Here is a 14266-nt window from a genome sequence, read left to right on the forward strand (position 1 = left end):
GAACATCCAAGAATATTTAATACATTTCAATTGGTATTCTATTGTTTAACAATGTGATTAAAACTGCGACTAATCGCAATTTTTTTTTGAGTTAATCATGTGAGTTAATTGCGATTAAATCGACAGCCTTAATCTGGATCTTTATTACCCTGGAGTGCATGTGCAGAGCTCCCAAAATGGAGCTTGATAAATTTATGAATGGAATTATACGGGGTGGTTGTCTGCAACAGCAGGGCTCTGGACTCTATGACGTCCATCCCATTCCTATGATTTCACATTCAGCTGTTCTTTCAGGAGTCCAGGTGAAGTTTGCCCCAGGATGTTTTAAGATCCTGTATTGATCATTTGTTCTTCTCTGTATCGTGCGTGTATTAGGTGTAAGGCATCAGTCACTAATTCTGTAGTCAGCACGTGGCATTTTCCAGAAGATTTTCCTAGTCTAGGATTTGCATCAATTTGGAGTGAGTTCAGGTGCATTATGAACAGGAAACGTAAGCCCTTTGCAAAGAGCATTGGTGGGAAAGAGGTAGCTATTCTGGGCAGTTTTTTTAGACGGGAGACTGAAGTACAGCATGAGCTAAAAAACAACGTATGAACTCAGTGCTCAAGGGCTGGGTGTAGTGTGCTCGACGGGGAAGATACTAACACTTGTTTCAGATCAGCATCCATAGTTCTTATAAAACCAGTATAAATGTATTTACAGGAGCCCACAGTGTTCTGCAGAGTAAGAATGCACCTAAGGCAACTTTTATTGCCTTCCGCTGTATATAGTTTCTGCACTGTGCAGTAGCGTTGATAATTCACACACGCAATATCCATATTTGCATGATAGCTTCTAGGTTCAGGATCTAGGCTGTTAAGAATCCTTTGCTCTTAGGAGAAGACACACAAAAAACACCCTTATGCTGATAGCAGGAAAGGGGGCTAGATGCTTGTGGCTTTTCCCTAAATATTTTCAAACAGGTGTTTTATTCAATCTAGAAGATACTTTCTATGTTTTTAATACAATGATCTATTTATGATGAGCAGGGACAGTAAAAAATGGAAAGACATGATATGGGGTTATTTTTCTTATTGCCTCCATAACATGCCCTAGAGTATTATAACTGTCCCCCAGGCACAGACAGCTGGACATGGATCCTTCACACAACTAAAAAGCTGCATTACTCTAAGCTTCCGCCCCAGATATGGCTGGGAGACCACGCTCGGCGGGAAGAACATTCAGGGCATCAGGCAGATATCCCTCCCCCAGATTGCCTTGACATGGGAGGCTGTGCCGTCTGGGCAGTTCAGGGATGCTTGTCAGCACTGCTGAGTTCGGAGGGTTATTAACCCAAGCTGAAGGGACAGGAATGAGTGGAGTTAAAATACAGCTGGAGTGTTGCAACTGAACCATGTCTGCATTCCGCCTGGGAGAGGGGACCCTGACTCGGTGATGACTGCCAGTCTCTTGGTAAGCCTTCTCTCAGCCTGTGCTGAATCTGCTCCCTTTGGCGCCTGAACCCCCGGCTCCATGCAAAGCCGCGTTTCCCTGCATCGCCAGCTCAGTTTGCTCCCAGACACTGGCACTACCAGCTTTCCTTCCTGAGCGCTGCCACGGCACAAGCCAAGGTGAGCAGCACAACTCCAGCCCCTAGCAAGGCTAAAAGGCGGCTTTCAGCGCCTCTCCACATTGACACTAATCAGAGTGGCTGTTAAAGGCCTGAGATCGCAACATCTCAGCAATGTTCTCCCAGACTCTGCCAATTTCAAGTGTCTCCCCCTAGGTACTTAAATATTTTGAGTATCTGGGCCTCAGATACTATGCTGATAGGGAATATCTAAGCACCTGACTCCCACTGAACACAGGGCAACAACATCTGATCCAGCATCTGGTCACTGCAGCTCTGATTAGCTGCACTAGAGGAGACCCAATTAAGAAGAGCTGTGCCTAATCGATGGCTTGGGATGGGCTGAGGAGAGCTAAGAGACTCGTTAGGCAGAAAGTAGAATAGGCACAGGAAGGAAGAGCAGGAGACAGAAAGGCTTTCAGAGCCAGAGCCTAGAGGAATCTGCCAGGGGAAGATCCCTTCCATCTTCCCCCTTCCTTGGCCAAGCTAGCTGAGGATTGTGGCTTACTGTAAATATGGGCCTGCCCAAGCCTGTAAAGGGTGTGGGGAGGACACTGTGGGAAAAAAACCACACAAGGTGCTTAGCAGAAGATGATCTCCGAGCTATTTGTAACCGGGAAAAAGACAGGAGTGAGATCCTGCCCTTCACAAATCAGAAAGACTAGCCATGTCTCTTCAAAACTGAAGTCCACACTCTGCCCCTGCTGCACACCAACAGCTACCACTGCCTTCTGAGCAACCGGTCAGGATTGGCCCTGGGGCAGGAAGACGCTAGTTTATGGTTGTGTTTGATGCAATAATCCCGCCGACTGACGGCAGCAGGAGCGCTGTATGTAGGATGGTTACAGAACTGGATCTTGACTGGATACCCAGAGACTTGCAGCCTGCTGCATTATCCACAGAGCAAGCATGAGGGGAATCTACCTCACTTTTGCAAAGGCTCTGCGCATCACAAGTAGCCTGAGGCTTTCACGGATAATTCCCCTCAATTCGCTCACATGTGTTAATTCCCTCTCTGTGGAGGAATAGAAGAGAGGACTCCATTATGGACAGACAAAATAAATCAATGCAGTGGCCTTGCCCTAGGAATATGCTCTCTTGTTTTCACTTACCACACACACTTACCCATACCAAACTATGCACAGGAAACTAACCACTCCATAGATAAGTGAACACAGGGGAACATTCTTATTTTTGTTCTTTATCCCATTCAAACCCTATCATTTTTTATTCTCTTTTCCAACGAATCATACGTTGTGGCTGATCATATGAAGGAATCTACAAGCACATTTGCATTAGACATACATTGGGAGCAGAGTTAAAACAAACCACCTTTGATTTTAAGATCAAGAAACGTTTTTCAGCAAGGAGTTGCCCAGGTCAGTGCTGAGGCACAAAGCTAAGAACACCCCATAAAGAGAGTGACTGTTCCACTTCCTCAAAAAGGGAAACTGATATCAGAGTCCAAGAATTATGACAAAAAACAAGGAAGTGAACTATAAGGGGCACAATACAAAACTGGTAACATTGCATTAAACTAACAGAATATCACTAAAACATACTGATAAATATTTGCATCCAAGTATTGATAATGAAATACACAGCACATTTTTATATGCACTTGGGGAGTTACTGTCCATCGCTTCCCTCTCAGGCTCCTGGGTCAGAGATCTCATCCTCAGGTACAGGAAGAATGAACAAAAGCAAAATGTAAAAGACAAATCAACCTGATGTATGTGATGTAGCAGTAAGGGCAGTAGCCCACAGACCACTGGGGCATGGGAGTAGGAGCAGAGAACCTGGGTTCTGTTCCCAGCTCAGCCACTGAACTGGCTATGTCACCTCACACATGCCATTTACTCAATACACAGCCACCTTTGGACGGCGTTTTGAGAAACGGCTCAATGTTCTTATTGTAACACTTTGTGGACACTGGTACCCACACCCTGTGTGTCCGCCTGAAGATCTCCAGTACCAAACAGCAGCTATCAAAAGCCCCAGGGCTGTTTGTAAGAGCAGCAGCTAATATGCAGCAGTTTCAGTTCCATGATTACCTGCATCATAGCCCAAACCAACTCCCAGTGATAAGTGAGCTACAGAAAGACCTCTAGGACCACTCTGGAAAATGAGCTGCCACATCTGAAGGGGCATGTCCTCATAAATTTACTAATGCAGTCCCCAATCCTGCATCGCAACCTGCTAATGGAGAGCCCTCTGTCCTTGGGCAGAGCTGGATGCTAGAAGAGCCCGATGGTAGCTCAGGGCCAATCATAACGCCTGCTTCCTTTATCATAAATGTTATCGACGTCCCACTAGAGAACTGCTAGTCTCGGTTGTGTACTAAATCTCCCAGGTGTTGTGGCAAGACCGAATGCCATCCTCCAAATATGAATAAACCTCATCCACTCTGGGTTGAGAACACATTACATTTAAAGCATTAATACTGGCACAAGCTCTACCCGTCTTTCACCACATCTGACCACCCCCACTACCTCCAAGATACCCCAGTGCCTGGAGACGATCAGCTCCCAGATGAAGGACAGCTGGTTGAAGCCAAACCAGGGGGAGGGATAGCTCAGTGGTTTGAGCATTGGCCTGCTAAACCCAGGGTTGTGAGCTCAATCCTTGAGGGGGCCACTTAGGGAACGGGGGTAAAAATCTGGGGATTGGTCCTGCTTTGAGCAGGGGGCTGGACTAGATGACCTCCTAAGGTCCCTTCCAACCCTATGATTCTATGATCTAAGGCAGAGGCGACGCTGGTGGGCAGAGGGAAGCACTCTGAAGAATTTGTAGCTGTGGTGCGGTCTCCTTGGGTTGAAGGCACACACCCACAACTGGTCAATGCAGTCTAGTTTTGGAGGGTCCTGGATTTCTCACTAACGCAAAGTTCTCATATAGCAGCAACTGTGATTAACGCTTACCACCACCTCCGATTGGCTAGGAAACAGCATCCCATCTCAGACAATGATGACCGAGCTTCAGTTACGTACGCCTTTGTCACCTCCCATCTGGACTACAGTGATGCCATATACCTGGGCGTGAAGCCTTCAGCATTTAGGAAACTCCAGCTAGTACAGAAAGCATCTCCTCAGCAACACAGGCCACCACAAAACATCTCAGACCCGGTCACCACTCCCTACACTGGCTTCCCAGAGAATATCACATCAAGTTCAAGGTCTCAGTCCCCATCTTCAAGGCACTCCATGGCCTGGGCCCAGGATAATGAAAGACCACCCAAAGCCCTGGCAGGAGGACCATGGTTGATAACTCCGTCCCTTTGGCACAACAAAACTTTCTACCGTTAAGAGTAAAGCTTGTTTGCCCAGGACAAAGAGTTTTGTCTGAAGAAGCTGGTCTGAGACTGAGGAACAAACTCCACCCAGGAACTAAGGGACCTTCCAAACCTCACCACCTTCTGCTCCAAGTACAAGGCACACTGCTGTGACCTGCCCTCTCTGACACACACATATAGAAAAGTGTGCACATAAGGAAAACACCCTACCAAAACGAAACAGTACACTACGCACACAATTCTCCACCTGGGGAGAGGCTGAAAGAGAACAAACCACACATGACAGATGTAAGTCACATACTTCAGTGCATAATCAGAAGGTGCTCAGAACTATGGTGACAAGTACAGTATAATAATCTGCACAGACTAGAACAATCTTTATTTTTCTCAAAATGGGAAATACATTTTCCTTTTGGACAGAAACCTGCACACATCCTTTACACTGAGAGGCTATTTCAAAAATGCACCTAGGACTTCAGAGTTAAAAAAAAAACAAAAAAACAAAAAAAAAAACCAAAAAAAAAACACACAAAAAAAAACCCAAGAATGGCGGGAAATTGTGTCATAATGCAAAGTAAAAAAACAACCCCCGCCCTGGCAAAAAAGAGACACCAATTTAAAAGTCATGCTTCTGTCTTAATAGTTTGTATCCATGATTATGGTGAGGACTTTATAAAGACACCAGCTTAAGAAGTTAGGCTAAGTCCTTACTTAGGCTCCTAAACAAGTAACAGGCTTTTCAAGAGTGCCAAACCCCTAGCAGTTCCCACTGTAGCCCAGTTAGAAAAGTAACCTATAAAACAGTTGTTATAACTGAAAGAAGTCAGCAAACATGATTTCTTCCTTTTTGCAGTTTATTTACTTTGTGCATTTGATAGCAGTGTGTGTATAATCAGTTTTACCATTCACTCTGCAAAGTCAGTCAGTTCCCCCTATTTGTGCAAGTCTTTTCTTCAGCAAGAAGGAAGATATATAAAAAAACCCCACAAAAATAACCTACACACACAACCCACAAACAGGAAAATGTGACTGTATAACAACAACTGGTAGAGTTGAAACACCAGAAACTAGTTTTAATGCACTTCCTGTAATTGACAAGATTTCAACTTGACAGTATTTCTTTAAGCAGCTGTCAGATCCATTTCAACAATTTATAGTCACTAATGCTACAGAATCCTAAACCATTCAAAAATTCTCAATATAAACGCAAGAGACATCTCTTGATTTAATTGATTTCGGATGGTAACAATCCCTGAAGTGGATTTTATATACTGTAATCCCTTAGTCCTTCCCAGCAACTGAATCTGGTTCAGGAGCAGGGTCAGTATTTGCAGGAGGATGCTGACGGGGTGAGGTACACAGATGAGGATATGCAGGCAATGCACAAATAATTGATCTTCAAACAGTTCTGATATTTTAGTGATGTTGTCAGTAGTTTAGGACCAAAATTAGTATTTCATATTAAACAGGGTGTTACAAAAAAACACAACACGAGTATGTCTATACTGATGATTTGTAAAGATTTCAAAAAACATAATTTATTAAAATTTCAACAGTCCCCTGTAGAGTTGGAAATCAAAATACATCAGCTCTACGCCAGAGCCTGGGAACCAATCAGGGAAAGCGAGCACTTCACGTTTCACTACCCAAAATTAGTGAAATGACAACAGTAAACACATGACAAAAAGTATATTAGATTTTTAAAATTCATTCAGTTTTAACTTTTAAATGTAGGCGTTATTGATACATTTTCCATTGACAATTTTTATGGTGACAATGTTTCTTTAACATGTAGTCTCAGTGAATTTGTTCTTCCGTTATCTAAGTTTCCCGTACGTCACTCTCTTTTGAGTCTGTTAAATCTGCCAGCTCTCTCTCTCTTTAAAAAGGTTTAAGTGCAGGAGTTATCATCTGTTCTTGGCTCATAAGTGTTGGTAACCCTGCGCTCTCTCACTGAGACCTGGGGCTCTCCACTGGCCATAAATATGGTTTTGTTGTTGTTTTTAAAGAAAAATACTTTACTACAAGATAACTGTATTGGATGCCGTTGGTACCGCCAGTGGTGGATTAGCCACTGGGCCCGTGCCCAGGGCCCTGGCCAATTGGGGGGGGGGGCCCGGAAAAATGGGCATGCACCCTGACCACGCTCTGCTCGCCAGGTGTTCCTGCCAGGGAGTGGGTGATCCCACAGCCCCCGGCAGGAGCACTGGGCAGGGTGGGATAAGCCCACGCGCTCTAACCCCATTTCCCTGGCAGGAACGCCAGGGGAAGAAAGGCACGGCATGCGGAAGTGGTGAGGAGAGACCCACACTTACTCTGGCCCAGGGCCCCACAAAACCTCATCCACCTCTGGGTACAGCTCCTCTCCCCAGGCCAGGAGTTGGTCAGTATCCTAACACACTGAGTTAGTTTCATTGTTGGGTAACCATCTTTTCAGAAGAGACACAATTCCATAATGCATTCCATCCCCCCTCTCTAATGCCAAACACCTCCAGTCAGTTTCACAAAAAAAAATAATCCACTTAGGATCAAGATGCATATGCATGGAACTACACGACACGATACAGGAAAAGGGACCCATTCACAAAGTCATGCACTGGTCTTTCCTGCTTGGCAACAGCACAAATACGTTCTAAACACACGTATGCTGCAAATGGCGATATCGAACATTGGAAGGCTCTCTCTTCAGTAAACCCACAGAAGGTATCAGCCCTTGTCAAGTGTTCTTTCTGAAAGGCAACAAGAGGCTACGCTGCAGAAAGTAATACATACACTTCAGAGGCAAAATGTACCCAATTCCTCAGTTCTTCTCCGGGCTAGCGTTCTACTCGAGGGAAGCTGGCTTCTGAAGCATCTGGCAGTGATGTTCCCGATATCTGCCAGTCAGAAAACAAATATTCATGTAATTCCTAACATACCAGCCTAAAAGCAGCATGACCTAGTAAAACTGATCATCAATAACCTTCTGCCTGTCCCAAGTGCAATATCAGTAGAACATGGGCAGGTTCTTCATTGATCATATTGCCAATCAGCATACATGGGGTTTTCCCCATCCTTCACCATTTTTTTTTCCTTTTTCTTTTTGCCTAGACTGGCCAAACCATTTCTGCTCAAACTTTTGGGTTCTATTTCCCACTCTGCCACTAACTTACTGTGTAACCATGGGTATTGGTCTGTAGCATCTGCATCTCAGTTCACCCATGTGTAAGCCATGTGCTGTGTGTAACAAATCCTGAAAACGGGAAACAGGAATTGTGGTTGTATTGTGAACCTCGAACATGGTCCAGGTTTGTCCCCAGGATAATCCCAAGGTCATAAATTTGGGCCAGAAGTTTGCCCAAAATGGTTCTTTACCCCTCACATCAGGCTCAAAAAACTACTGGATTGTCCTAAAAACAAATTGCTCCAGTGAGTATGCTGCTGCTACTCAGACACCCTGGAATGTAATGTGCTGCACAGAGACTGGAACCTTTGTGCTCTTGCTGCTTTGCAACGTGCTTTGAAAACCTTGGCAGAAAAGCCAAGTAGAACAACGCAAAGCATTTCATTGGATCATCACCTGTTGCAAAGCCAGGCTCGGGTTGTGAAGATCGATGGTGGCAAGGGACGGAATGCGAGACTCTGAGACTGTTTTGTTCTCCTTTCTGACAAATCTGGAATTTCGAGCTGCAGAAGACAAATAAATAAATGCATTGACTGCTGTGGATTTTTGTTGTTGGTTTAAGCATACAGTGTCAATATTTCCTTCTCAGAAAACCTGTCACATGCTAATATGATTAAAAAAAATTAAATGTCTTGATGCAACTTACACTGCTCTTTATAACTTATTTATCATCCAGTTTTAATTAACAGCAAATTAAAGCTCGTACCGTCCATTCCTTTCAGTTCAGGGAGATGGTTATAGTTTAGCTCGGGCAAACGCACATCTGTCTTGGAGAATTCCCATCTTTTCTTGTTTGCCTGAAGAATGTTCTTTTCATTTGAGACCTGATAGCAAGGGATCGATTTACATGAGTAATATATAGCAAAGCTAGGGGTACTAAAAGTAAAACCATTATTCAGGTTTAAAAAAAGTGAGAGTCTCTGCTATGAGACTTCCTCAAGCATCAGAGTACCAAAACAGCCTGTATTCTTTCCTAGAAACATTCTGTTCAATAATCCTCAAGACAAGCTTTAGGAAATCACCTACACTTACACAGAACACCAAAAACCGGAAAGTGGTCTCAACTGTGCAGTCCGTAGTCAGGTAAAACTCCTACTGATCTTGAGATAACGACTATAGCATCAGGCTTTAAATCGGCATGGCCTTTCAAAGAGAATTCCGTGGGAGCTGCTAGCTGCTCATTTATGTGAGTGAGTCATTCGTTTTTACAGTCTGTCCACAGAAAATTCTAAATGTAAATCCTGAACTACTTGGTCACCATAGTTTCTTCTCCCAGCCTGGCCAGAAACTGTAATTGCACTTGTCTAGAAGAATACATGTCTATCATTTAGATCTCTTAGAGAGTGCCTCTAACTTAAGTAATATTCCAGGACAATACATTCACATAACATGACTGTGAGTAAACTATTATATATGATGTCCCCAAACCAAAGAAGGGAAATATATCTAGAGAAGGCCGAAATGAAAGATATTAATGACATGAAAGTAAATACTGAAGTTTAAAATACATTGTTTTCACTACAGGAGAAGGACGATGCTTACCGATGTGCCCAAGCTGACATTGTAATGCCCTGCTGGTGAATGTTTCCCTTGCTTTATAAAAGGGGTTAAGTATTTTTTAGTCTTCTCATCAACTCTATAAACAAAAACAAAAAATCCAAGACTCCAGTCAGAATTAGCAATAATCTCTTGGCAACATCGCTGTATAAAAACGCTGCAGCATGAGACATCCAGCCCTGACATAATCAGCTGTTGAGTTACTGGTCTCTAACCTATACACTGCGCTGCCAGGGGATTACACCCGGATCAGAAGTGTACCCTTGCTATTAGTCTTGGGCCTGTCGAGCAATGAAAATCAAGGTTGGTCTCTCCCAGAACAGTGTGGCACTGTGATACAGACAAACAGCTGCCATGAACTCACTTCAAGAATCCATTCATAAGGCTGGTATCTAGGACTGTTATTGGCAAACTAGCCTGCCAGTATCCTGCAAGGGTTTTTATTAGTTACTCCGACCAGAGAGGAGAATCCCACATCCTTCTTCGCTGATAGAACGTAGCATGACATCAAAGCTGGGTCACACGTAAGTGGTGGGGGAGGGCTTGTGAGCAGGCATATATATTTTCACCATTTCTGATACACGTTCTAGATTCCATACTAAGTGGTTTCACACACACAGTGGGGAAGATTACAATCCGTCCCACACACAAGCAAAATCCTGGAATCCCATTGACTTCAAGTGAGAATACTGCCTGTCTAAGTTTTTAATCACAGAAAGCGCTCTCCTACTCATGTTTTCTGATGCAAAACGCTTTGCAGTCACTCTCTTCTCTCCCTACTATAGCTGCATTTAGGGCTCACTATTGTGTCTTCTATGCACAGACCTGTGTTTGGGGATGGTGTGGGGCCCTTTAACTGCCCCTTCAGGAGCCCCAAGAGACATTAATCTTCAGAGCCACAATACTTCCTGCAGCTACCCACAGACAGATGGAGCACAGGTGCTACTGCACCTCTAAAGAGGGTGCAGGCTGATCTCCCTGCTACAGCAGGCACTGAGATCACCGCGTTACCTGCCCCCCTTGAGACAGTTACTGTTAGCCCTGCAAATCAGAGCTCAAGTGAGTGTGTGTGTCCCAGATTCCTGTGCAGAAGGGACAAGGAGGATGATCTTTGCACCTTCCCTCTTTCATGCCCCTACACCCTGGGTTCTGTCTGGCCCATAATTATTAAATATCTGTTACAGCAAGGAATACACCAGACGGCAACACTTATCCATGTCTGTATGTTTCCAGAATAGCTGAAAAACCAGTATTTGCTAACACAGAACTTACTCCTGAGGGAATTCTGCACCAAAAAATTAAAAATTCTGCACCAAAATATTTAAAAATTCTGCATATTTGTCAAAATAACACAATATAATCACGTCAGTTTCAATTATTTTGATAATTTATTTCAAAATACCTGCCAACAAGTATGTCTGTAACAATACATACAATGAAAGATTCAGGATTTTTTTTATTTTTGGACAAATAGATTCTTTACTAGGCATATTAATACAGAACTCTGAGTAATCATTCATTTAAACTACAACACAGAAACATATTTCCCACACTTCTCAGAAGCAGTGCAAAGGCTTGGGGGAGTCAGGGGTAACGGTGGAGCTGAGAGAGAGGGAAGGAGCCTGGGAATGAACTGGAGGGTTGTTGGATGTGGCTGAGAGAAGTATAGGATGGGGGGCGGAGGGGAAGGATAGTTATGCGGTGGGGTAGCCTCCCTCCATGCAGACCCTGGCTGATCCCAGCCTCTCTCATTCATTACGCACATCCACCCCGGTCCCCATGCGTCCCTGCGTCCCCATGTGTCCCTGAACCTCCTCCCCCATCCCCATGTGTCCCTGCACCCCCCCTCCTCATCCCCATGTGTCTCTGCACCCCCTGCCCGTCCCCATGGGTCTCTGCACCCTCTGCCCGTCCCCAAGCGTCTCTGCACCCTTCTCCCCGTCCTCATATGTCCCTGCACCCCCACTCAGCCAACCCTTGCCCCCCCAATCCCATGTGGCCCTGCATCCCCACCCCATTTCAGTCCCCGCCCCAGTCTGTCCCCCACACTAGCCCTTTTGGACTCCAGTCTATGTGACCTCCCAGCAACCCCGTGTGCCCTGCTCTGTCTTCTCACTCCCCCAATACGTGCTTCCTCACCTGGCCCCATTGGCAGGGCGCTGTGAGAAATGCAGCTTCTGCTCTCTCCCTATCAGCTGTTACGGCTGGCGAGCAGCTGCTCTCTGTTCTGGTGCCACAGCAGCCCCTGGTGGGCGAAAGGCGTAAACTGAATATATTTTCTGCGGAGAAAAAAAAACTGCAGGGGGACATGAATTCTGCATATGCGCAGTGGCACAGAATTCCCCCAGGAGTAAGAATTACAGACATGAACTCGTGTACACCAGCTGGGATCTCCAAATACAAAAAAAAGAGCAAATCAACTTGCTTAGGATAACTGCCTTCTAACTTCCTTTGTGGTTACACTCCTAGAGGCAGTCCTCTCCCTACTCTGCTTTGTGCTGCTAATGTGGTGCAAATAAGGCAGAACATGACATGGCAGAGTCCCCAGAGCTGTCACAGCCAGTCCTGATGACACCCTATTCACAGGGCCCTGGTGGAAGGAGTGCGAGAGGGTGAGCATGAGTGGTCAGAGCATGCTGTGCTCTGGGTATCTCTAACTGGTGTTTGGTCCCATGAGGACTGTTGCCTACTGGCATGTATTACAGCAGCCATGAAGTTACATCAGGGCCAGGGAGAGAATCAGGAAGCCACAACCAGCTCCCTTTATGCTCCATGAAGCTGGGAGAATGGCATAAACTCAGGAAAGCAGAGATTCTAACTCTTAAATTCCATAATCTCAAAATACAATTACAGCTGCTCCCCCGTACCGCTGAAAATCTTTTACCACCCACCCAGCCCTGCCCAAAACCCATTTAACCCCCTTCATTGTAACAATGTCATTCCATGACACTCCCCCTTAAGGAGCATTTGCTAAGCTCCTCTACTGTTCTATTTCGCTTCCATACCTGTAATTATGGGTTCCAGGCATAGTTCCCATCCCAGAGTTAACACTTATATTGGGCGTGATGGTGGCAAGGTTCGGGGTAATGGGAGGAATAACCATGCCTGGATTCTTTATGTAATCCAAGCTGCTGCTGGAGTCTTTCATGCTTGTCGGAGGGACTGTTTTGAACTGACTGGTTCCACTGTCATACAGGCAGCTCATATTGGAAGATCTGTCAGCTTTCTCCACCTCAGCTTTGGATAATTTCACCTTGAACAGTTTAGGATCTTTGCTTTTTGGATCAATGTTGAAGTCCTGTTTAGAAAGAGAAGTGTCACTCTGCCTATTGGGGGTTAGGACGGACGTTAACATTAATTTACAGCAGCATATGTGGAAAAAGAACAGAAGACAGACATTCATAAGAAGTGGTGAGATTTGGGTAGAAGTGTAGTGATGTTATGAAGAAAACTCCCATTTTCCATCAGCAGAAGGTAGAGTTCATAATTCACAAAAGACTTATCAAGTCTCACCATCCTAGGTAAATAAGTTATCTTACCACATCCCATCAATGCAGGAGGTTTGGTTTGGTTTGGTTTTTAACGTGTTTAGGAAAATTAAAGGGCATGTTCTCTCTCATCACTAGGTGCCTAGTAAAATAGCACTAGCTGGGCCTAATCATGCTGCAGGACAGGTCTACGCAACGGTGGCACAGCTGTAGCATGTAACTGTCCCGCTGAAGTGCAGATGCTGCCTATGTTGCTGGAAAGGGTTTTTCCATCAGTGTAGTTAATCTGTTTCTCCAAGAGATGGTAACTAGCTCAACAGAATAATGCCTCCATCATCCTAGTTGTGTCTGCACAAGGGGTTGGGTCAACCTAACTATGGCGCTTGGGGGTGGCATTTTTCGCAGCCCTGAGTGACGTAGCTGGGTTGATCAAATTTTTAAGTCTAGACCAGGCCAGTGTCTATTCCTCACTCAGCTGAGCATCCCTTCCCAGCAGGTCAAGGTACATGCAACACACCAGTAACTAGGGCAGCGTAATATTTCTGAAATTAGCATGCGCCAAAAGTGCAGCAACATGCACCACGAAGGCGGCATACAAAGGCATACAAAGCTGATGGACTAAATCACGGAGGATGAGACCCCACATCAGTCAGGGCTTCGGCAACACACATTTCTAGGCTCTGGTATGAAAGCACCGTCAGCCTACTCAGCCACAACATTTTCACACCTGTTTTGACGTACCTAAGAGACAGGTAAGCAAATGTTTACTGTGATTTCCCTTAAGGGATGGCACATGACTACAGCTGGGTTAGCTGGGTGGTGGCAAGAAGTGGGTTTTTTTGTTGGTGGTGGGATTGGTTTTTTTTTTTTTGTTTGTTTGGTTGTTGTTTTTTTTTTAACAAAAGCTGCAACCCATTATTTTGATACTAGCATGATACCTACAGCTTTTCATTGCCAGAGACTCTGAGACAAAAGGAATCCTGGGTACCACGCATGAAGGCATAACAAGACACCTCCCAGGCTCTTGGAAGGCACAGCTCACTAGAGCTGCCCAGTGGAGAAACCCATTTGAGAACAGGAGAGGGCTGAAAGGAGGATGGGCCAAGGGCTTTTGGAGTCACAGGTGCTTTGAAGAGGCAGATAGGCCAGAGAAGTC

General features: G+C 45.0%; 1 protein-coding gene across 4 annotated transcripts in view; it reads right to left on the reverse strand.

The window, feature by feature from the left end:
- Window positions 1-6401: 6401 nt before the first annotated feature.
- Window positions 6402-14266, reverse strand: part of CDKL2 (cyclin dependent kinase like 2) — a 30068-nt gene continuing 22203 nt past the window's right edge. For 3 of the 4 annotated variants that reach the window (XM_030565259.1, XM_030565257.1, XM_030565258.1), the window contains exons 10-14: window positions 12628-12920; window positions 9608-9701; window positions 8772-8889; window positions 8462-8568; window positions 6402-7778 (exon numbers count right to left, since the gene is read on the reverse strand). In XM_030565259.1, coding sequence (XP_030421119.1) covers window positions 7719-7778; window positions 8462-8568; window positions 8772-8889; window positions 9608-9701; window positions 12628-12920 — 672 coding nt within the window. In that variant the 3' untranslated portion in view covers window positions 6402-7718. Of the gene's footprint in view, window positions 7779-8461; window positions 8569-8771; window positions 8890-9607; window positions 9702-11761; window positions 11868-12627; window positions 12921-14266 lie in introns of those variants that run through there. The other variant, XM_030565261.1, reaches the window with a different exon arrangement.

Source organism: Gopherus evgoodei, chromosome 5 (genome assembly GCF_007399415.2).
Source record: "Gopherus evgoodei ecotype Sinaloan lineage chromosome 5, rGopEvg1_v1.p, whole genome shotgun sequence".
In the NCBI taxonomy this organism is placed as follows: Eukaryota; Metazoa; Chordata; order Testudines; family Testudinidae; genus Gopherus; species Gopherus evgoodei.